The sequence below is a fragment of the Tachyglossus aculeatus genome, chromosome 11 (assembly GCF_015852505.1).
Source record: "Tachyglossus aculeatus isolate mTacAcu1 chromosome 11, mTacAcu1.pri, whole genome shotgun sequence".
NCBI lineage: Eukaryota > Metazoa > Chordata > Mammalia > Monotremata > Tachyglossidae > Tachyglossus > Tachyglossus aculeatus.
The window spans coordinates 11,107,143-11,128,888 of record NC_052076.1 but is presented as its reverse complement, the minus strand read 5'-3'; the positions used below and the strand labels follow the sequence as shown (position 1 = coordinate 11,128,888).

General features: G+C 52.9%; 1 protein-coding gene across 2 annotated transcripts in view; it reads left to right on the top strand.

Moving 5' to 3' along the window:
• The first annotated feature begins 2,494 nt into the window (after positions 1-2,494).
• The window catches only part of ST14 (ST14 transmembrane serine protease matriptase), a 33,248-nt gene continuing 13,996 nt past the window's right edge, over positions 2,495-21,746 (top strand). For both annotated transcript variants that reach the window (XM_038753942.1, XM_038753941.1), the window contains exon 1: positions 2,495-2,632. In XM_038753942.1, coding sequence (XP_038609870.1) covers positions 2,534-2,632 — 99 coding nt within the window. In that variant the 5' untranslated portion in view covers positions 2,495-2,533. The remainder of the gene's footprint in view (positions 2,633-21,746) is intronic.

Here is a 21,746-nt window from a genome sequence, read left to right as displayed (position 1 = left end):
GTTTGTAACGGCCCAAACTTGAACATCCTCGATTTTGACCAGGGCAAACGGTCATTTGGTCTGCTTTGGCCACAGTTCCGCCCGGTGTTACTGGAAGTGACTGGGTCAAATAGGACGACATGGGGCTGGTGGCCCTAAGAATGCCTCCCTCCCGTGGATCTCCAGCTGGAGCTACAAGCCTTGAGGGCAGGGATTATGTCTACCAACGCTATTGCATTGTTCTCTCCCAAGTGTGCTCTGCACAAAGTAAGCACTCAATAAATACCACTGATTAATTGATCTGTGCACCTGAATGATTGATGGCTGCCCCCTGTGTCCTGGGCGTCTCTGCCTCTTTCATTCAATCGCCAGCCTGCCTGGACTCTGGGGCAACCTTGAGACCCCTCCCCACCCTTGCTCTGGTGGCAGCTGCCTAGCAGCCCTGCCTATGCCTATCGGGGACACTCCATGGGCACAACCCGTCCTACAGGTTCAAGGTGTGCAAGGTCATATGGTGCAGTCCAGTGGTTGGGGAAGACAGTGGACAGGGACTCCTGGGTTCTTTGATGCAGGGTGGCCTAGTGGTCTGGAAGTCAGAGGACCTGGGTTCTAATCCCTATTCGGCCACCTGTCTGCTGTGTGACCTTTGGACAAGTCCCCTACCTTCTGTGTGCCTCAGTTCTCTCATCTGCAAAATGGGGATTCAATATCTGTCCTCTCTCCTCCTTAGACTGGGCATGCCATTGGAGACCTGATTATCTTGCAACTACCCCAACACTTAGTACAGTGCTGGACATTTAGTAAGCACTTAACAAATACCACTATTATTATTATAAATGCAACATTATTATTATTAGATGAGCACATGAATTGTATACCCAGCCTCTGACAGATGAGGACCATCCTGGACATCCACTTTTTAACCTTAGGCCTTCTAGCACCCCCATTTCCCCACCCCCCGTTACCCTCTGTGGATGATCCACAATGCAACCTGCTGGGCTGCACCTGTAAGCCCTCCTTTCAGTCAATCAATCAATAGTATTTATTGAGCGCTTACTGTGTGCAGTGCTGCACCACCTTGACTTGCTCCCTTTATTCATCCCCCCTCCCAGTCCCACATCTTTTATGTACTTATCTGTAATTTATTTATTATTTATATTAATGTCTGCCTCCTCCTCTAGACTGTAAACTTGTTGCGGGCGGGGAATGTGTCTGTTATATTGTATTCTCCCAAGCACTTAGTACTGTGCTCTGCACACAGTGAGCACTTAATAAATATGGTTCATTTAATTGTATTTATTGAGCGCTTACTGTGTGCACAGCACTGATTTGGGAAAACACCACTGACTGACTGACTAACCAAATGTGTTTCCCCAGTGCCCCTGACCCTTTAGTTGGTTTTGACAGTGGCAGCGTCCAGCTATGGGGGCAGCAGCAATTCTGGGTTGGCCCTGGGCGTGTCCCCCAGGGCTGTGCAGCCTTGGGTCCCAAATAGCATGGCTTAGTGGACAGAACAGAGGCCTGGGAGTCCGAAGGTCATGGCTTCTAATCCAGTCTCTGCCACTTGCCAGCTGTGTGACCTAAGGCAAGTCACTTCACTTCTCTGGGCCTCGGTGACCTCATCTGTAAAATGGGGATTAAGACTGTGAGCCCCACGTGGGACAACCTGATCACCTTGTATCTCCCCCCAGCGCTTAGAACAGTGCTTCGCACATAGTAAGCGCTTAACAAATGCCACCATTATTATTATTACTTCACCTTTCTGGGCCTTAGTTCCCTCATCTGTGAAATGGGGAACGAAACCGGGAGACCCACGCGGGACCAGGATTGTGTCCAACCTGATTTGCTCGTAGCCACCCCAGCAATCAGTACAGTGCCTAGCACATAGTAAGCGCTTAACAAATACCATCATTATAGTTATTCTTCTTCTTCTTATTAAATACCCAATTTTCCTAGGGTCCCCGGTGAGCCTCTCTGAGCCCCGATTCCAATCCCTCAGCTGCGGGGAGCGGCCGACAGGGGGCGCGGCAGGGAAGGAGAGGGGCGTGGCCAGAAGGGGAAAGGGGCGTGGCCCGGGCAGGGCGGCGAGTGGGCGTGGTCAAAGGGGGCCGAGTCCGGGGATGGGATACGAGGGGCGTGGCCACGAGGGGGCGTGTCCGGGGGCCGGGACACTGGAGGGGCGTGACCGGGACTGGGACACGAAAGGGGCATGGCCACGAGGGGGCGTGCCCGAGGCCGGGACACTGGAGGGGCGTGACCACGAGGGTCGTGTCCGGGACTGGGACACGAAAGGGGCGTGGCCACGAGGGGGCGTGAGTGGGACACGAAGGGGGCGTGGCCATGAGGGGCGTGCCTGGGGGGTCGGAACACGAGGCGGGCGTGTCCGAGACCGGGACACGAGAGGGGCGTGGCCACGAGGGGGGCGTGTCCCGCCCGTGCGGCCGCACCTTGAAACTACCTGGCGCGGGCGGGCGGGCAGGTGGGCGCGGGACGCGGAGGCGGATCGGGATCGGGATCATCGGGATCGGGGGCGTCCCGGGAGCGGGCAGCCGCGATGCGGAACCCCGAGCCGCCGACCAGGGGCCCCCGGGCCTCGCGGGGCAGCAGCGTGGGGGAGCTGAGCGCCGATCTCCGCTACAAGCACCACTCGCAGGTGAGCGCTCCGCCCGGGCCGGGCACCCGCACGCGGACCCCGACCCCTCAACCCCCAGGTCGGGGCCGGCTCAGCCCCCAGCCCCCCGGGCCCAGCCCCCCGGGCCCAGCCCCCAGCCCCCTGCCCCCCGGGCCCAGCCCAGCCCCCTTCCCGGGCCGGCGGCCGCACAGGTGGAATTTCCAGTTGGGCAGGTGCCGGGGAGGGGGAGGGGGAAGGGGAGGGAAGGAGGCTCCGGGGCGGCCAGCTCTGCAGCCTCCTCAACCCGCCCTTCGGACCTGGTCCTGGACCCCCGACCCCCTTTGGATTCCCTCCCAGCGCCTACTACAGTGCTCTGGACTCTTAATAAGTGCCCCCCCCCCTTCCCCAGGGGCCGAGCTGCCCGGCCTCCCTGGAAGTTTGATTAGCATTTGTGAGCGGCTCGTTAGCATTTGCAGGAAGCCGAGCGACGAGGCGGAGGCCCGGGCTCTCCCAGCCGGGGTCCTCGGGGGTCCTGGGGGCCCGGGGTGGGGGGCGGGCGGGCAGCTCCATCCGCATCCGGCCTCGGGTCAGACCTCAGAGCCCCCTCAACCTCCCCAGATTCCCGTACGGGGGTCGCCCCTCCCCGCCCCCCAACAGCCAAGGCCCAGGGTGGGGAGGGGGCTGGGATCTGTCCTCAGGTGCCCCCCGGACCATGAGTTCTTTGTGGACAGGGATTGCCTCTTTTTATTGCTGTATTGTACTCTCCAAAGCGTTTAGTACAGTGCTCTACACACAGTAAGCGCTCACTCAGTACGACCGAGTGAATGTATCCTGGCTCTAAGGCCCGGGATAAGGCCGGGGGAGCTCCCACACTCGGCCTCCCTGGACCCCGGAGTCCGTACTTCCCGGAGGGGGCCCGGCACACCCTGGAACCCCTGCCCTTAATAATAATAATGATGACATTTTATTAAGCGCTTGCTATGTGCAAAGCATTGTTCTAAGGGCAGGGGAGGTTACGAGGTGATCAGGTTGCCCCACGGGGGGGCTCACAATCTTAATCCCCATTTTACAGTTGAGGTAATCGAGGCACAGAGAAGTTAAGTGACTTGCCCAAGGTCACACAGCTGAAATTTGGCGGAAAGGGATTTGAACCCATGACCTCTGACTCCAAAGCCCGTGCTCTTTCCACTGAGCCATGCTGCTTCTGAGCCTTGCCGGGGGTCACCTCGATGCATAGGCCCCGAGTGATCCCGGGACCGTGGCGCTGCGGAGGGTCTCTGTGGAGGGGTCCCTGGGGAGGACCCAGCCCAGCGCCCTGGGTTCCAGCAGGGACCCCCATCTTCCTGCCCCCCCACCCCCAACCCAGGGACCTCAGAGCCCCCTCAACCTCCCCAGATTCCCGTACGTGAGTCGCCCCTCCCCGCCCCCCAACAGCCAAGGCCCAGGGTGGGGAGGGGGCTGGGCTCTGTCCTCAGATCCCCCCCCCCCCCCCCCCCCCCGACCATGAGTTCTTTGTGGACAGGAATTGCCTCTCTTTATTGCTGTATTGTACTCTCCAAAGCGTTTAGTACAGTGCTCTACACACAGTAAGCGCTCACTCAGTACGACCGAGTGAATGTATCCTGGCTCTAAGGCCGGGGGCCTGGGCCCAGGAGCCCACCCGGGATAGCGGGGAAGTGGGGACCCGCTCTCTGCATTCCTGGGGCCTAGAGAGGCCTAGCGGATAGAGCCCCGGGGTCTGAAGGACCAGGGTTCTAAGCCTGCCTCCACTCCTGTCTGCTGGGCGACTTAGGGAAAATCACTTCACTTATCTGGGCCTCCGTTACCATATCTGTAAAGTGGGGATGAAGATGTGAGCCCCACGTGGGACAGGGACTGCGTTCAACCGGATTAGCTTATCTCTATCCAGTGCTTTGAACAGTGTCTGGCACATAGCACTTAACAAAAACCACTATTATTATTATCACTATTATTAATAAAATGCGGGGGCCTACCATGGACCTTGGAGCAAAGCCCCCGGGAGGTCTGTTGCCTCTTGAGATGGTCAGCGAGGACACTCTGCAACTCCTCTGTTTCACCTCCCGTCCCGAACACACTCGCCACAGGTCGGGGACCCAGGTTCCAGGAGAAACCCAAGTGGCAGCTAAATCCTGAGCTGGGGTCTTCTGCCCCTGGGACCCCCTGGGTGAGGGGTCAGAGTGCCCCAGGGCTCTGCACTGCGGTTTCCCCCCAACCCTGGGTTCTGGGTGTGGGGCTCAGTGGTCTGGGTCTGTTTCCCCCCCAACCCCCTGGGGACTGGGAAGGGACCTGGCCCTGGCTGGGAGAAGGTTCAGTGGGACACCTCTTTTGTTTTCCTTATTTAATTGTGGGGTTTATATTAATTGCCCGCAAGGTCCCTAGGGTGCCTGCCTTCTCAGCAGAGATTCTAAAGCTGGAATTTGAAGATAGTTTTATTTTTCCGCTCTGCAACTCCCGAGCTTCTTCCCAAGCTTCTGTCCTGTGTTGTTCCCAAACTCCTGTTCTGTGTTCTTCCCAAGCTCCCGTCCTGGCAAGGCACTGTGCTGGCATCTCTTCCTTAAGCTTCTTCCTTCTTCCCGGGGGCAAGGGGCCAGTGCCTCTCAACAGTCCCTCACTTCCCCTTGCCCACTTCCTCTACCTCACCTAGCCCACACTGTTCACCCTCCTCCGGTGTTTGAGCCTTTCCCCACTCTCCCTTCCCAGGCTTTCTGTCTCCACCCTTCTCCAGGAAGCCTTCTCTGACTAACCCAGTGAATCAATCGATCGTACTTATTGAGTGCTTAACTGCATGCAGAACACTGTACTATGCGCTTGGGAGGGTACAACACACTGGTAGACACATTCCCTGTCCACAGTCTAGAGGGGGAGAATGTGTAGTCATCTCTGAAAAAGCTTCACTTTTTGGTTCCCTTGGCAACTCCACTCCACTCCACTAATGCTCACTTACAGATTTCCACTTTGCTAATATTGGTGGGTGTCTAAAATCCCTTTTGAGAGTGAGCCAGCACTGACACAGTCGTCTCAGATTGTAAGTTCCCAGAGGGCAGGCACCAAATTGTTCCCCCAGCTTTGTGTGGGACCCAGCAAATGGCCCAATTAAATAAATGATTTTTGAACATTGCTGAGCCTGGAGCTGGGTTAGGGGTAGCCTTGGGGATTGGATAATGTGGGAGGCAGTGGTTTCTAACTGGTGTGTCATGGCAAGCGCCATGCTTTGAGAGAGGGATAGAGCAGGAAAAAGGAAGTGGGAAGGTGTGTGTGTTGTTTCAGTAGGAAAAATAAGAATTTGGGCTGTTTTATCTATGTAGTGGAGCTTGCTCAGGCTGGGTGAGCTTCCAGGCCTGTTGATCTTTAGCTTCAGTTTTGGAAAGGTAGCAGTGATGTTTTTATAAAAGTCGTGGTGGAAATTGCTGGCTTCGAATATCTCAAGTCTAGTGAGTAATTCACCATTCCTCTGGAGACATGTGGGAGCTGTATTGAGGGGAACATAGTAGTAGCGGTAGTAGTATGTATAATAATAATAATAATGCACTTATGAGTCAAGCACTGTACTAAGCACTGGGGTAGACACAATATTGTCAGATCCCACATGGGGCTCACGGTCTAAGTACATGGGAGAACAGGTGTGGAAACTCCATTTTTCAGATGAGGAACTGAGACACAGAGAAGTGAAATGACTTACCCAAGATCACACAGGCCACATAGCAGACAAGTAGTGGAGCAGGGATTAGAACCCAGGTCTTCTGGCTCCCAGGCCTGGGTTTTTCCCACTAGGCCACACCACTTAAGTGCCTACTATGTGAGGGGCACAAGTCCCGGGAAAAAATGCCCGTCAGTCAGTCAGTCGTATTTATCGAATGCTTACTGTGTGCAGAACACTGTACTAATCGTTGGGGAGAATACAATGCAACAATAAACAGGCACGTTCCCTGCCCACAACCAGCTCACGGTCTAGAAGGTGATTGTTAGACACAGCCCCTAGCCCTTCAGAGGTTCACGATCTAAAAACAGGATTTGGTGACAGGCCCGGTAGGAAAATGTGAAACATTTTAAATGCAAAATAGTACAAAAGTGCAGAGTAGGACTAGCCCGATGGTGAAGGGCACCTGTGGGGCTTCTAGACTCTTCAGAGACTGACGCCTATGGCTGCTGAAATCCCAGTGGCTCCATTCCGGGCACAGGGCATGTCTGGGGCAGAGTCCTGGGAATCACAGTGGGAAAACCGCAGGGTTTGTTGGGGGGGAATCTCTGGGAGGGGAGTGAGTGACGCTGAAGGGTGATGAATTGGTCTTGAGTGTTCTGACAGCAACCCCCTACCCCCCTCAATACAGTGCTCCTCACACAGTAAGTGCTCGAAAAATATGATCGTGTGAATGAATGAATGAACACCCTGCTCTAGTTTCTTCCAACCTGGCTGTACTGTGGTGCTTTTCCCTAAACCATAATCCCTGCAGGGATTATGTTTGATCTGATTGCATTGTATTTTCCCCAGTGCTTAGTTCAGTGCTTAGCACCTAGTGTTTAATAAATACCTCAATACTAATAATAATGACAATAACAATAAAAATAATTATTATTCTTGTGGTATTTGTTAAGGTGCTTACTGTTATTAATAATTAAGCTCCTGCCTGGAAGAGGCAGTGCCAGAGGGATCCTGTTGTTGGAGTGAAAAAGGAAAATAGGGTGGCCCCCGGCTAGGGTACGAGGATCAGGGTGCCCAGCAGTTGCCCATCCACCTCTGCATCAAACAGAAACTCCTCACCACTGACTTTAAAGCACTCAGTCACCTTGCCCCCTCCTACCTCTCCTCACTGCTCTGCTATTATAACCCAGCCCGCACACTTCTCTCTTCTAATGCCAACCTATTCACTGTACCTCGATCTTGCCTATCTCACCGCCGACCTTTTGCCCGCGTCCTTCCTCTGTTCTGGTACGCCCTCCCGCCACATATCTGACAATTACTCTGCCCTGCTTCAAGGTCTTGTTGAAGGCACCTCTCCTCCAGGAGGCCTTCCCTGACTAAGTCCCCTTCTCCCACTCTCCCACTTTTATCTCCCCTCCCAGCCCCACAGTACTTATGTACATATGTGTAATTTTATTTATTTATCTTAATGTCGGTCTTCCCCTCTCGACTGTAAGCTCGTGGGCAGGGGATGTGTCTGTTGTACTCTCCCAAGTGCTTAGTACAGTGCTTTGCACAAAGTGCTCAATAAATACGAGTGACTAACTGTATAGCCCTCTGCAAGGTGCTGGGGAGACTTTCAACCTTCCTGGGTTGCACGGGTTTGGCACACCTTTCCCCTACCCCTGCTCCCACAGTTACACCTCATTGCAAGCACTGACACCCAGTGGGTTAATGCCATTCCCATTGGCCACCCAGCACTGGGGCCCCAAGGACTTCCAGGCACTGCAGACTTTGATTGCCCACATCTGCTGGTGAGCAAACGGCAAGGAGCCCCTTCCCCTTCTCCCCAAGCTGCTGAGGACTTGTGGGAGGATTGGGGGGGGGGGATGGGCGAGTAAAGTGTGATAGTGGACTTGAAGAGAGAGCCGGTCATTCCGGCCTGTGCAGGGGCAGGGGGTGGCACCCCCCCCACCCGGATTGTGTTTAGCGAGTGCCTGCCAACGGGGTAGAGTCTACCGTGCAAGGTTGGAAGGGCCTGGTCTGAGCAGAGCTGGACCTGGCTTGGTCAGTGGCCAAAATCGGAGCCTCATGAAGGAGGCGGTCAACTTGTGGTACCTCCCTCGTTCCTCCTGGGGATGGGTCAGGGAGCCTTTGCCCTTGGTCGGTGTGTAGACTGAGGCAGAGTCTTCAGAAGGTGACCTCCTATCCCCATAGCCGGCCCCTCCCACCATGCTCATTCATCCTGCTGGATCAGGGATCCTGCCTACTTGGTCTGTTGGACTCTCCCCTGTGCTTAGTTCAGGGCTCTGCACCCAGACAGCACTCAATACATACTATTGATTGATCTAGGCACCTCCCCTCCCCTTCTTCTCCTCCCCTCCCCAGGGAGTAAGGGGCAGAGACTGCTTGCTTTCACACCTGATGGGGAGAGAGAGAGAGAGGGAGGGAGAAAGAGAAAGACACGTTATTGTCTGAGAGTGTGGGAGCCCAGGATGTAAACCAGACTGGATGCCAATTAGCAGGGTCATTAATGGTGGTTGGAGAGGCCCTGCCCTTCTACCCAGTTTAGGGTGTGCCTCAGCGCCTGTCCCACCACCGGGTTGCCTGTGTTCCGTGGGGGTTGCTCTCCACTCTCTGACCCGGGGTCGAAGTGAGCTGCTGGTGGAATGTGGAATGCAGATGAGTCCTTTCTGCCTTCCAGGGAGAGTCCTGGTGCTGATGGTGGTGGTTGGGGTGGGTGGGTGTGTTGGGGGGACCAGATACACAGACCTCCTCCCTCCCCCAAACACACACACAGATACATACACTCACACCCAGGGATGCCCGCGGACTGGGGCTACCAGCTGGAGCCTGTTGGAACCACCTGCTGGGATGCTGGACATGGGCAACCTGACCACAGTCGGACAATCATATTATTGAGCGCTTATTGTGTGCAGAGCACTGTACTAAGCACTTGGGAGAGAACAATGTACTAGACATATTCCCTACCCATAGCGAATTTACAGCCTCGCAAGCCCGCTGCTGAGCAGTTACGGATGGGCAGGCCAGGCGCTGTTAGGGACCATGGGTTCCTGGAGCGAAGGCACCCGGAGTTGGCCCTGGTTGTGGGTGGGCAGCGAATTGGCTGCACCCTGATGCCTGGCTTCCTGCCCCAGCAGGGCTGTTCAGTGAGGTGCCCTGAGGGTCCGACCCCTGAGACCCCGGAATCTGAGATGGTCTTTCCTCTCCCTCTCTGGAGAACTCAGAAGCCTCCGGAGGGTAGTGATGATGCAGGGCGTGGTGAGGGAACCCAGCTTCCCCTGCGCTAGACAAGAAGAGTGTGGAGAACAGGAGAGTCGTTGTAGGAGTCTGGAGGCGCCATATTGCCCACAGACTGTGCAGTCACCCCATGCGGTATGGAGGGCTTCAGCACTGCTCGGGATCCACCCCCACCTGCCTACCTTTTCATCTCTGCCACCACCACAATTCTGAGTGCTCCCTCTCTCCCTCCTTCCCTGTCTCCCTCCTTCCCTCTCTCCCTTCCTGCCTCACTCCCTTTTTCTGCTTTCATTTTCGGCCATGGGGCGTAGCCGTGTGGAGCAGCCATCGACCACGGGTCCCTCGTCACTTGGTGGCGGTGGGTTGGTTCTTCTCTGGGTGCGTTGTGTCTGGCTTGCTATTCTCCAGGCTGTCAGCTTCCCACTTCTCTTTCCAATGCCTCCGCGCCACCACTTCCTTGCCGAGGGAGCCCCGCGCTCCGAGAAAACCGGCTGTGTGGCTCACAGCTTGGGTGGCTCGGACTGGGGAACCCAGGAATGTGGCTAAAGTTAGGGGAACCCAGTAGCGACCGTTGGACTCTTCCAGGAAGCAGCGGGGCCTGGGAGTCGGAGCATCTGGGTTTTAATCCAGACTCTGACCCTTGCCTGCTGTGTGACCTTGGACAAGCCATTTTACTTACCTGTGCCTCAGTTCCCTCATCTGCAGACTAGGGAGTCAATACCTGTTCTCCCTCATACTTAGACTGTGAGCCCCCACATGAGACCTGCTTGCCTTGTATCTACCCCAGCGTTTAGTACGGTACTTGAAGTATAGTAAGCACTTAATGAATACCACAATTATTTAATTTGTGACAACTCTCAACCCTTGGGTATTTAATTCCCTTCCTCAATAACTCTTGATTTGGTCATTTCAACCTAGCAGCTTATTCCTACCTGTTAGATCCTTGTCTTTTGTCTCTCTCCATTTGTCAAAAAGTGTTTTCTGTTTACCTTCCTCATTAAAGGAGGAAGTAGCAGATGAGTGTGGTCTAGTGGAGAGAGCACAGACCTGGGAATCAGAGGACCTGAATTCTAACCCTGGATCCGCCAAGGGCCTACTATGTGACCTTGGGCAAGTCACTTCACTTCTCCGTGCCTCAGTTTCCTCATCTATAAAATGGAGATTTAATACCTGTTCACCTTCGTACTTAGATTGTGAGTCCTGTGTGGGACAGGGGCTGTGTCTGACCTGGTTATCTTGTGTCTTCCCCAGAGCTTAGAACAGTGTTTGACACATAGTAAGTGCTTAACAAATACCACTGTTATTATTAAATTGTGAGCTCCTGGTGGGCATTCCAGTATGTTCCAGTTTCTCAGTAAGATCCAGTCAGTGATAATAATAATAATAGTAACTATGGTATTTAGGTGCCAGGGACTGTATTAAGTGCTGGGGTTGTCCTCCCAGGGTTCATGGGGTGTGCCGTGAGAGTCTTCTCCTTCGGTCATTCCTTCCCTCCACCCCTCAGGCCCCCTTGTTTTAGACCCATGTTTCCTTATGGGGAGGGGAAGTTGCAGTGTAGAGCTGGGCCTGCCCAGGATCCTGGCAAATCAGAGGACCGGCAAGGATTTGGATGCAAAACCCGTCGTGTCCTTGTTTCCTCTTGCGGCTGGCTGGAGAGCCCAAACCTCCAGGGACTCCATCAGAGTGGGGAGTGGAGACAGGGGCTCGTTTCGTTGCTGGCTGCCCGGCTGGTCTTGGGTCCGGTTTTCCATCGGACGGTGCTATTCTTAGCTGGTCCACTCTGCGTCCAGTACAGACATTTGGCTCTTCTACTGCTAACCTTCTCACTCTACCTTCATCTTGTGAATCTCTCAACCGACCTCTCGCCCACATCCTTCCTCTGGCCTGTAATGCCCTTCCTCCTCAAACCCGACAATTACTCTCCCCCACTTCAAAGCTTATCGAAGGCACATCTCCTCCAAGAGGCCTTTCCAGACTAAGCCCCCTTTCTCTTCTCCAGCCTCCCTCTGCTTCGCCCTGACTTGCTCCCTTTATTCATCCCCCTTCCAGACCCACAGCACTTATGTACATATCTGTGATTTATTTATGTAAATTAATATCTGTCTCCTCCTCTAGACTGTACTTTTGGGCAGGGAATGGGTCTGTTTATCGTTATATTGTACTCTCCCAAGTGCTTAGTACAGTACTCTGCACATAGTAAGTGCTCAATAAATGCAATCTAATGAATGAATTTTACAAACCCAGATGCCTTTAAGTTAGTTTTCAGGGCCCAGCCTACCTCCTGTAGCTTGGACATGGAGCCCCAGTTCAAGAGGACCAGGGAGGGGCACACAGCAGCCCTGGAGTGGGCGCTGCGGGCAGGGTACCCTACGGGGAGAAGTGCCCTAGGCTGGGGCAAATAGGGTGGGTTACTGTAAAAATCCATGTCTGTGTGGTGGCGTCACATGCAGTGTCGCAAGTCTCAGTGCTTGGTATCCTGGAGTGCCATTGGTTTCTCCAAACTTCAGTGATTACCCAGTCCTCTTTACATGAGACAGAAACTCCTGACCATTGCCTTGTAATGCCGGCACTCAGTAACCTTGCTCCCTCCTACTTCTCCTCACTCTCCTCCCACTACACCCCAGTTCGCACACTCTGCTGCTCTCCAAGCAACTCCAGACACTCTGCCTCATTCTCTGCTCTCCTGCCTCCCTCCTCCAGCTCACACCCTCCTTTCTGCCCGGATCTCCTCCTCCTTCACATCCATCAGACCACCACTCACCCCATCTTCAACTCCCTTCCGAAATCCCATCTCTAGGAGGCCTTCCCTGATTAATCTTTCATCTCCCCTCCCTATATTCCCCCCTAAAACAGCCACTTCAGCACTTCCTAGTTGCCTAAATAGGTACTCACGCCCACAGAACTTATATACACATCTTTATACACTGTTTATTTCCCTCTGCCTGTAATTTATTTTACTATCTGTTTCCCCTACTTGATTGTAAACTCCTGGAGGGCAGGGTTCATGTCTACTAACTCTTGTGCTCTCTCCAGCACAGAGTAAGCACTCAATAAATACTATTAATTGGCCACCTTACCCGAGTTATGTTTTGCGAGGAGGGTGGGAATGGGGACTGTCTATGGCAGCCTGGAAGAAGGGTAGTATTCCTCTAAGGGGAATGTTTTGGGGGACACAGGAAGGTTAGGGCATGACCCCATAGTCATGCATTGGCAAATAAGTTGATTAATCTTTTCAATACTTTTTTTTTTGAAATGGTATTTAAATGATTACTATGTGCCAGGCACTTTTCTAAGCTAGATACGAGATAATCAGGTTGGAGACAGTTCGTGTTCCACATGGGGCTCACAGTCATAGTCCCCATTTTGCAGATGAGGTAACTGAGGCCCTGAGAAGTTAAGTGACTTGCCCAGGGTCACTCAGCAGACAAGGGGTGGGGCCAGGATTAGAACCCAGGTCGTCCGACTCTGAGCACTGTGCTCTTTCTGCCAGGCCAAGCTGCTTCTCTAAGTTTTCCCAAAACCTGTTGGGGGCCTGTTTGCTTCAACACAATGCCCCAAACAGGGCCATTAGCAGAAAAAGGGCTTTCCTGGCCTGAATCTGACCAGGGGCAGCCCATCTGGAAGTACTAGGATAAGCAAGATGGCCCTGGACTTGTTTGCTTCAGGAGTTTTGCTTCTTTCCTTCCTCCGATTCCTGTGAGGGTGGGCCCAGGTGAATAGCTGCCCTGCTGCTCCAAGGTTACAGTCCCTGGGGTCCACCTGTCCCGCTAGAAGCAGGAAGTCAGAATCCTGCCACTTCCTGAGGAGGAGAGGGATGGGGGCCGTGGAGATGGGGGCAGGGAGGGGCTCTCCCTCCACCCCTGGGCCAGACACACATTATTTTGATGGAATTGGCAGTGCTGTAATAAGTTGTCAGGAGAGAGAAAGGGTGAGAAGGAGTCAGTCAATGGTATGTATTGAGCACTTACTGTGTGCAGAGCACTGTAAGGGACACAGCGTTGACTAGTGGAAAGAGCACAGGCCTGGGAGTCAGAGGATATGGGTTCTCATCGTGGCTCCACCTCATGTCTGCTGTGTGACCTTGGGCAAGTCATTTAAATTCTCTGTGCCTCAGTTACCTCATCTGTAAAATGGGGATTAAGACTGTGAGCTTCATGTGAGACAGGGATTGCGTCCATCCTTCTTGCCTTAGAATCATGCTTGGGACATAGAAAGTGCTTAAGAAATACCATTATTATTAGCATTGTTGTTATTATTATTATTATTAATAATAATAATAAGTGCTTGGGTGAGTACAGTACAACAATATAACAGACATATTCCCTGCCCACAATGAGCTTAGTCTAGAGGGAGAAGACAAACAATAATATAAATAAGTAAATTACAGTTATGTACATAAGTGCTGAGGGGCTGGAAGGGGGTGATGAATAAAGGGAGCAAGTCAGGGCAATGCAGAAGGGAGTTGAAGAATAGAGGGCTTAGTAAGGGAAGGCTCCTTGGAGGAGTTGTGCCTTTAACAAGGCTTTGAAGACTGGGAGAGTCATCGTCTGTCAGATTTGAGGAGGGAGGGCTTTCCAGGCCAGAGGCAGGGCAGGATGTGGGCGAGAGGTCCGAGGCGAAGTAGGTGAGATGGAGGAGAACGGAGCTCCAGCATCAGACTTTTGCTGGAAGCAGGAGCCTGGGTCTCTTGGGGACGGATAGGAGAAGGCAGGTGGGGACAGGCCTGGAACCAGGTTGTTGGAGCAACAGTGGTTGCCTTCTCCTCCCTTTCCCCTTGTTCCTCCCTCTTGTCATGGGTGGGGGAAGTGTATGTGTGTGTGTGTCTCTCTCCCTCTCTCTCCCTTTCCCTCTGTCCCTCTCTCCCTCTCCTGCCCCCTGGCTCAGGAGGTCAGGCTGGGCAGGTGGTCGGAGGCCTCAGCTTCTCTTGCCCCACCGGCCCAGAGACCCTTTCCTGAGCACTGGAATCCAATTCCCGGTCCCCTGCCCATCTTCCCCAGCCCCCTCTCTGGCTTTGGCCAGGAGCCACTGGCCTCACACAGTCAGCTTTGAACACCGGGCATGTTGGAAAAATGCTGCCGCACTGACTTTATCCTCCCCATCCTCTGGGCCTGCAACTGGTTTCCAAGGGTGGTGAGGCATCCTGCCGACATCGCTGGGCTGAGGAACTGGGATCAGCACCACCCATCTGTCCTCCCTGTTCTCTTCCCCTCCCCTCAATCACTGGCACTGGTCTGGCATTAACCCCTTGATTTCACCTACAACTCCCAGCTCCTTCCCTCCCTCTCTAGCCCTCTCTCTTCCCTTCCTTCCCTCTCTTCTCTTCCCCTCCCTCCTCTATCTTCGCCTCCCCTCCCTCCTTTTGTCTCTCTTCCCCTCCCTTTCCTCCTTCTTTTCTCTTCCTCTCCCTCCTCCTTTCTTGGCCCTCCCCCTCTCTTCCCTCCCCTCCCTTTTTCTCTCTTTTTCCTCTCCCCTCCCTCCTTTCTCTCCCCTCCTGCCCTCGTTTCTCTCTCCTCTTCCCTTCCTCCTTTATCCTCTTCCCCTTCTCTTTTCTCCCCTCCTTTCTTCTCTCTCCTTCCCTCCCCCTTCTCTCTCTCTTTCCCTCCTCTCTCCTCTCCCTTCTTTTCTCCCTTCCCCACTCTCCTTTCCTCTTCTTTTTTCTCTCTCCATTCCTCCCTCGTTCCTTTCTCTCTCCCTCACTCCTTCCCCCACTGGCTCTGTCCCCACTGTTGGGTGGGTCCTGGGGCTCAATCCTCCTCTCTGGAGGACTGGCTGCTGAGAGACGGAAAGCAGCAGGTGCAATTATCCTAACCATAATAAGCCGGTTTCCTTTATGAAGTGTTGGACAATTAACCAATTAATCTTTGCAACACGTCCACCTGGCTGGCCATAAGGGCTTGTTAGTCCCATTTTACAGATGGAGAGACTGAGACACTGGGCGGGTGAAGAACTCTTCAACCTGAATAACAGCTGGGTGTCCCTTGGAGAGAGAGGACGCACACAACCCATCCACCCACTCTGCCCCTCTGCCAGCAAGTGGGGAGAGGGAAAATAATGCATAGCTCCTGCTCTCTCTGTAGATAAAGTCTTTCTCTCCGAGAGAGAGAGAGAGAGAGAGAGAGAGAGAGAGAGAGAGAGAGAGAGAGAGAGAGAGAGAGAGAGAGAGTGTGTGTTCCCAAGGTTCCTGATGTGGGCGGGACCTGAAGGGTCAGGTTCCTGTGGTGACAGAGGCAGTGAAACCTGCTCGGATCGAGTTCACCCCAGCTCCCAAGTCATTCAAGCTTGTGGCTCCGCCTGTGGCCACCTCCCCGGCTTTCCTTTCCTTTCCTTCCGGGTGAAGGGTTGGCCCAGCCAGGGGTGTCCCAGTGGGTGGGGAGAACATAGGTCACTGAATGACTCTTGGCGTGCTGAAGCTGAGCTTCCCCCACAGTGCTTTCACTGCTGAAAAGGTGCTCCCTCTCCCTCTCTTCTCCCACTCCTCTCCCCCCCAACCCCCAGCTCAGTAGGGAAGCTGGCCAAAAGAGGAGACGAGGAGGAAGGAGAGGAGCAAGGATTCCCCAGTGTCCAGTCAGTTGGGTGCTGGCAGGATGCGAAGTTGGGCCCGGAAGCTCTTCCGTTTCCATTTCCTGAAGGCATCTTGTTTACCTGGGGTTGGGGGGCAGGGGGTAGTGCTGGAGAGGGGCTTGGCGAGGTCCCTGGCTGCCCGGCCTCTGGGAACTCCAAGTCCCCTGCTGTACAGCCTCGCTGAGATACAGGATCGGGGCTTCCGAGACACCCAGAGAAGCAGCGTGGCTTAGTGGTTACAGCACGGGCCTGGGAGTCAGAAGGGCCTGGGTTTTAATCCCAGCTCAGCCACATTCATTCAGTCATTCATTCAGTTGTATTTATTGAGCGCTTACAGTGTGCAGAGCACTGTACTAAGCGCCTGGGAAGTACAAGTTGGCAACATATAGAGACGGTCCCTACCCAACAGTGGGCTCACAGTCTAGAAGGGAGAGACAAACAACAAAACAAAACATATTAACAAAATAAAATAAATAGAATAGTAAATATGTACAAGTAAAATAGAGTAATAAATCTGTACAAACGTATATACAGGTGCTGTGGGGAGGGGAAGGAGTTAGGATGGGGGTGGGGAGCGGGAGGAGGGGGAGAGGAAGGAGGGGGCTCTGTCTGGGAAGACCTCCTGGAGGAGGTGAGCTCTCAGTAGGGCTTTGAAGGGAGAAAGAGAGCTAGCTTGGCGGATGTGCAGAGGGAGGGCATTCCAGGCCAGGGGGAGGAGGTGGGCCGGGGGTCGACAGGGGGACAGGTGAGAACAAGGCACAGTGAGGAGGTTAGTGGCAGAGGAGTGGAGGGTGCGGGCTGGGCTGTAGAAGGGAGGTGAGGTAGGAGGGGGCGAGGTGATGGAGAGTCTTGAAGCCGAGAGTGAGGAGTTTTTGCCTGATGCGTAGGTTGATTGGTAGCCACTGGAGATTTTTGAGGAGGGGAGTAACACACCCAGAGCGTTTCTGCACAAAGATGATCCGGGCAGCAGCGTGAAGTATAGATTGAAGTGGGGAGAGACAGAAGGATGGGAGATCAGAGAGGAGGCTGATGCAGTAAACCAGTCGGGATAGGATGAGAGATTGAACCAGTAGGGTAGCGGTTTGGATGGAGAGGAAAGGGCAGACCATGGCGATGTTTCGGAGGTGAGAGCGGCAGTATTTGGTGACGGATTGGATGTGAGGGGTGAACGAGAGAGTGGAGTCGAGGATGACACCAAGGTTGTGGGCTGGTGAGACGGGATGGTTGGTAGTGCCGTCAACAGTGATGGGAAAGTCAGGGAGAGGGCAGGGTTTGGGAGGGAAGATAAGGAGTTCAGGCTTGGACATATTGAGTTTTAGGTGGTGGGCAGACATCCAGATGGAGATGTCTTGAAGGCAGGAGGAGACGCGAGCCTGAAGGGAGGGAGAGAGCGCAGGGGCAGAGATGTAGATTTGGGTGTCATCAGCGTAGAGATGATAGTTGAAGCCGTGGGAGCGAATGAGTTCACCAAGGGAGTGAGTGTATATAGAGAACAGAAGGGGACGAAGAACTGACCCTTGAGGAACCCTTACAGTAAGGGGATGGGAGGGGGAGGAGGACCCCGCAAAAGAGACTGAGAATGAATGGCCAGAGAAATGAGGAGAACCAGGAGAGGACGGAGTCTGTGAAGCCAAGGTTGGATAGCATGTTGAGGAGAAGGGGGTGGTCGACAGTGTCGAAGGCAGCTGAGAGGTCGAGGAGGATTAGGATAGAGTAGGAGCCGTTGGTTTTGGCAAGCAGGAGGTCATTGGTGACCTTTGAGAGGGCAGTTTCTGTGGAATGTAGGGGACGGAAGCCAGATGGGAGGGGGTCGAGGAGAGAGTTGGCATTGAGGAGTTCGAGTCAGCGGGTGTAGACGACTTGTTCAAGGAGTTTGGAAAGGAATGGTAGGAGAGAGATAAGGCGATAACTAGAAGGGGAGGTGGGGTCAAGAGAGGGGTTTTTTTACGATGGGGGAGAAGTGGGCATGTTTGAAGTCAGAGGGGAAGGAACCAGTGGACAGTGAGGAGTTGAAGATGGAAGTTAAGGAGGGGAGGAGGGACGGAGTGAGAGATTTCATAAGAGGGAATGGGGTCAGAAGCACAGGTGGCCGGAGTGTCTGCTGTGTGACTGAGCAAGTCACTTACCTTCTCTGGGCCTCAGTTGCCTCACTTGTAAAATGGGGATTAAGAGTGTGAGCACTGTGTATATCAGGGACTGTGTCCATCCTGATTAACTTGTTTCTATCTGGCATTTAGTGCAGTGCTTGGCACAAGTAAGCAATCAAACAAGTACCATTATTATTATCATTACTACCCACCCAGGTCCTGGGATTTGTAGGGGCTGGGTCGCCCCTAGGTTGTTGAACGGGGCATTTCTTGGCCATGTGTGGTTCTCTGAGGCTTCCTGGCCAGTGTCTCTGTCCGGAGGCCACTGCTTCTCAATCCCGGCAGGAAGTAGGGGCCCGGTCTCAGGGACACACAACAGGCAGCCCCTTCGAGCCTCATCGTCACCTCTCTCAGCCCCGCACGTGCTCATGGCAACCTGAAAGCGTGGTGCTACTGACGGAGGTTGTGTTGCCAGAAACCCTCCTTGCTAACTTGTTGAAGGCCATACCTGCTGTCGACTTCTGCGGTGGGTAGCTCTGGGCAGCTGCTGCCCAAGAGGCAGATTTCAGGGACAGCCTTCAGGGCTTAATCGCCGAATGATGATGATGGTAACTACTGTGGTATTTATTAAGTGCTTACTATGTTTCAACCACTGTGCTAGACTGGGGTAGGTGCAAGCTAATTGGGTCAAACAGAGTCCTTGTCCCACCTAGGGCTCTCAGTCTAAGGGGGAAGGAAAGCAGTATTTTAATCTCCATTTTACAGATAAGGAAATGATAGCATGGCAAGGTGAAGTGACTTACTCAAGGTCACACAGCACGCAAGTGGTAGAACCAAGATTAGAACTTGGGACTCCTAACTCCCAGGCCCTGGTTCTCTCCACTAAGCCTACATAGGCTGGGATTTCTCCAGGCCAGGCTGATACCTAACATTGTTTATCTTCAGGTGTATGACTCTGTCTATGCCCCTGATGAGCAATCCGTGGTTTCTTTTCCGTGTTTGTGTATGTGCACAATTCCCTTTAGAGCCAATTGCACCTGGAAGGAGGATGGCCTGAGAAGCTATTAATAATGTTTCTAACCTGCCCAATCCTCAGCACTCCATATGTCTATTTCCATCAATTTAAATGTTTATACAATTCTTTGTTCAGCTCTTTCCTCCTGCTTTGTACTTGTTCTCCCTCGGGCTTTCACCATCTGTCAGTAATATTTATCTGTCTTTTCTGTGTGATTGAAATCTCCCCGAAGTCAGGGAGCATGCTTCTTGCTTGACTGTACTATCCCATTGGCTTAGTATGATGCCTAGCTCTTTGCAGGTGCTCGGGTAATGCTATCGATTGAAGACTGAGCCCGTCGTGGGCAGGGATTGTCTCTCTTTATTGCTATATTGTACTTTCAAAGTGCTTAGTACAGTGCTCCGAACACAGTAAGCGCTCAGTAAATACAATTGAATGAATGAACGAAAGTTTCCCTTAAGCCAGCAGTCTAACCTGGCACCAGATTCCAGGGTACTGGTTGCATCCTCCAGGAGGGCTCTGCTTAGAGAAGCAGCGTGGCCTAGTGGAAAGAGCCCCATGCCTGGGAGTCAGAGGATCTGGGTTCTAATCCCGCCTCTGCCAATTGCTTTCTGCGGGACCTTGAGTTAGTCACATATCTTCTCTGTGCCTCAATTTCCTAAACTGTAAAATAGGGGTTTAAATACGTGTTCTCCCTCCTCCTTAAACTGTGAGCCCCATGAGGGACAGGGGCAGTGTCTAACCTGATTGACTTATATCTACCCCAGCTCTTAGAACAGTGTTTGACACATTGGAAGGCCTTAACATACATTTTTTAATGGTAAGTGTTCAATAAATACCATGAAAGAGGTTGACAATCAGCGTGACCTAGTGGAAAGAGCTCAGGGCCTGGAAGCCAGAGAACCTGGCTTCTAATTCCAGTTCTGCCACTTGCCTGCCATGTGACCTTGGGTAAGTCACTTCACTTCTCTGTGCCTCAATTTTCTTATCTGTAAAATGAGGATTCAATACTTGTTCCCCCTCATAGACTGTGAGCCCCATGTAGGACAGGTACTATGTTGAATCTGATTATCTTGTATCTACCCCAGCGCTCTGCACACAGTACAATGTTTAACAAATATTATTATTGATAGTAAAATCTGGACATATTAAGCAGCCCTGCTGGACTGCCTCATCAGGGATGGTGATGGGTCGTTCAGGTTGTCGTCGGCCATTCATGGCAAAGCCTGAAGAGGAGCTTAAAACTCTGTGGCTTTCTGAGAGCTCAGTTGATAGTCCTGAAGAGAGACAGAATGTATTGTTTGTCTGGAGATCCTGTTAATTATGCCAAGGGGGCTTTCTCATATTTCCTCTGGAGGAAGACAGTGCCACTGGTGCCTCTAAAATTCTGTAGACTTAATCGTAATAATAATTATAATGATGATAATTGTGGTATTTGTGAAGCCCTTAATATATGCCAAGCACTGAAATAAGCACTGGGGTAGATGCAAGACAATCAGATTCTGCATGGAGCTCACAGTCTAAGTAGGAGGGAGAGTAGGTATTGCATCCCCCTTATCCAGATGAGGGAACTGAGGCACAGAGAATAATAATAATAATAATAATAATAATAATGGCATTTGTTAAGCGCTTACTATGTGCAAAGCACTGTTCTAAGCGCTGGAAGTTAAGTGACTAGCTCAAGGTTACACAGCAGGTGAATGGCGGAACTGGGATTAGAACCCAGGTCCTCGGACTCCAGGCCCGGACTCTTTCCACTAGCCCAAGCCGCTGTCAATCACTCAAGGGCTTCCTTTGTGCAGAGCCTTGTCTTAAGTACTTGAGGAGAGGACCTTGCAGTTGGTAGACACGGTCCCTGCCCTCAAAGAGTTCAGAGTCCAATGTCCATCCCATCTGGTCCTCGTTCTTGGGGGACCATGAATGGGCCCGTTGGACACGGTGAGGAAGAGTGAGGTAATCAGGTGCCACTGGCCCTGGCAGAGGGACCATCCCCCTTGCCTTCCTGTTCTGAGTCATCAGTGTCCAGGACAAATGACATCACTTCTGGGCCTCTCCCACAGTCCCCGGCGTCATGCTAGCTGTTATCATGTGATCTCTATCCCGGGCTGATGTCTGGCTGGATGGGACCAGGGCTGGTCATCCAGATGGAGCCCCACCCAACCAACCATCCCAGACCCAAGGCACTCTCCTTTGTGCTGTCATCATCTTCAGACAAGGATCTTGTGCTGTCTCTCTCTCCTCTCCCCTGTGGTGGGTCTGAAGCGATGGTCAGAAGAACAGAAGTTAGTAAACAGGGTTGCTAAACGTGATGCGGTGGAAAGAGAGTTGGAAGACTCGGGTTCAAGACCCAGGTCTGCCACTGACTTGCTGGGTGACCTGGGGTGAGTCACTTAACCTTTCTGGGTCCTTGCTTCCTCAGCTGGAAAATGGGGATGATAATAACTGCCTTTCCCTACCTCTCAGGGATGGTGGTGAGGGCAAAAATGAGATAACTAATTTGAGAGCACTTTGAAAATTAAAGCTTTTTATAAAATAAGCAGAGTGGTCTAATGGATAGAACCTGGGCGTGGAAGTTGGAAGGACCTGGGTTCT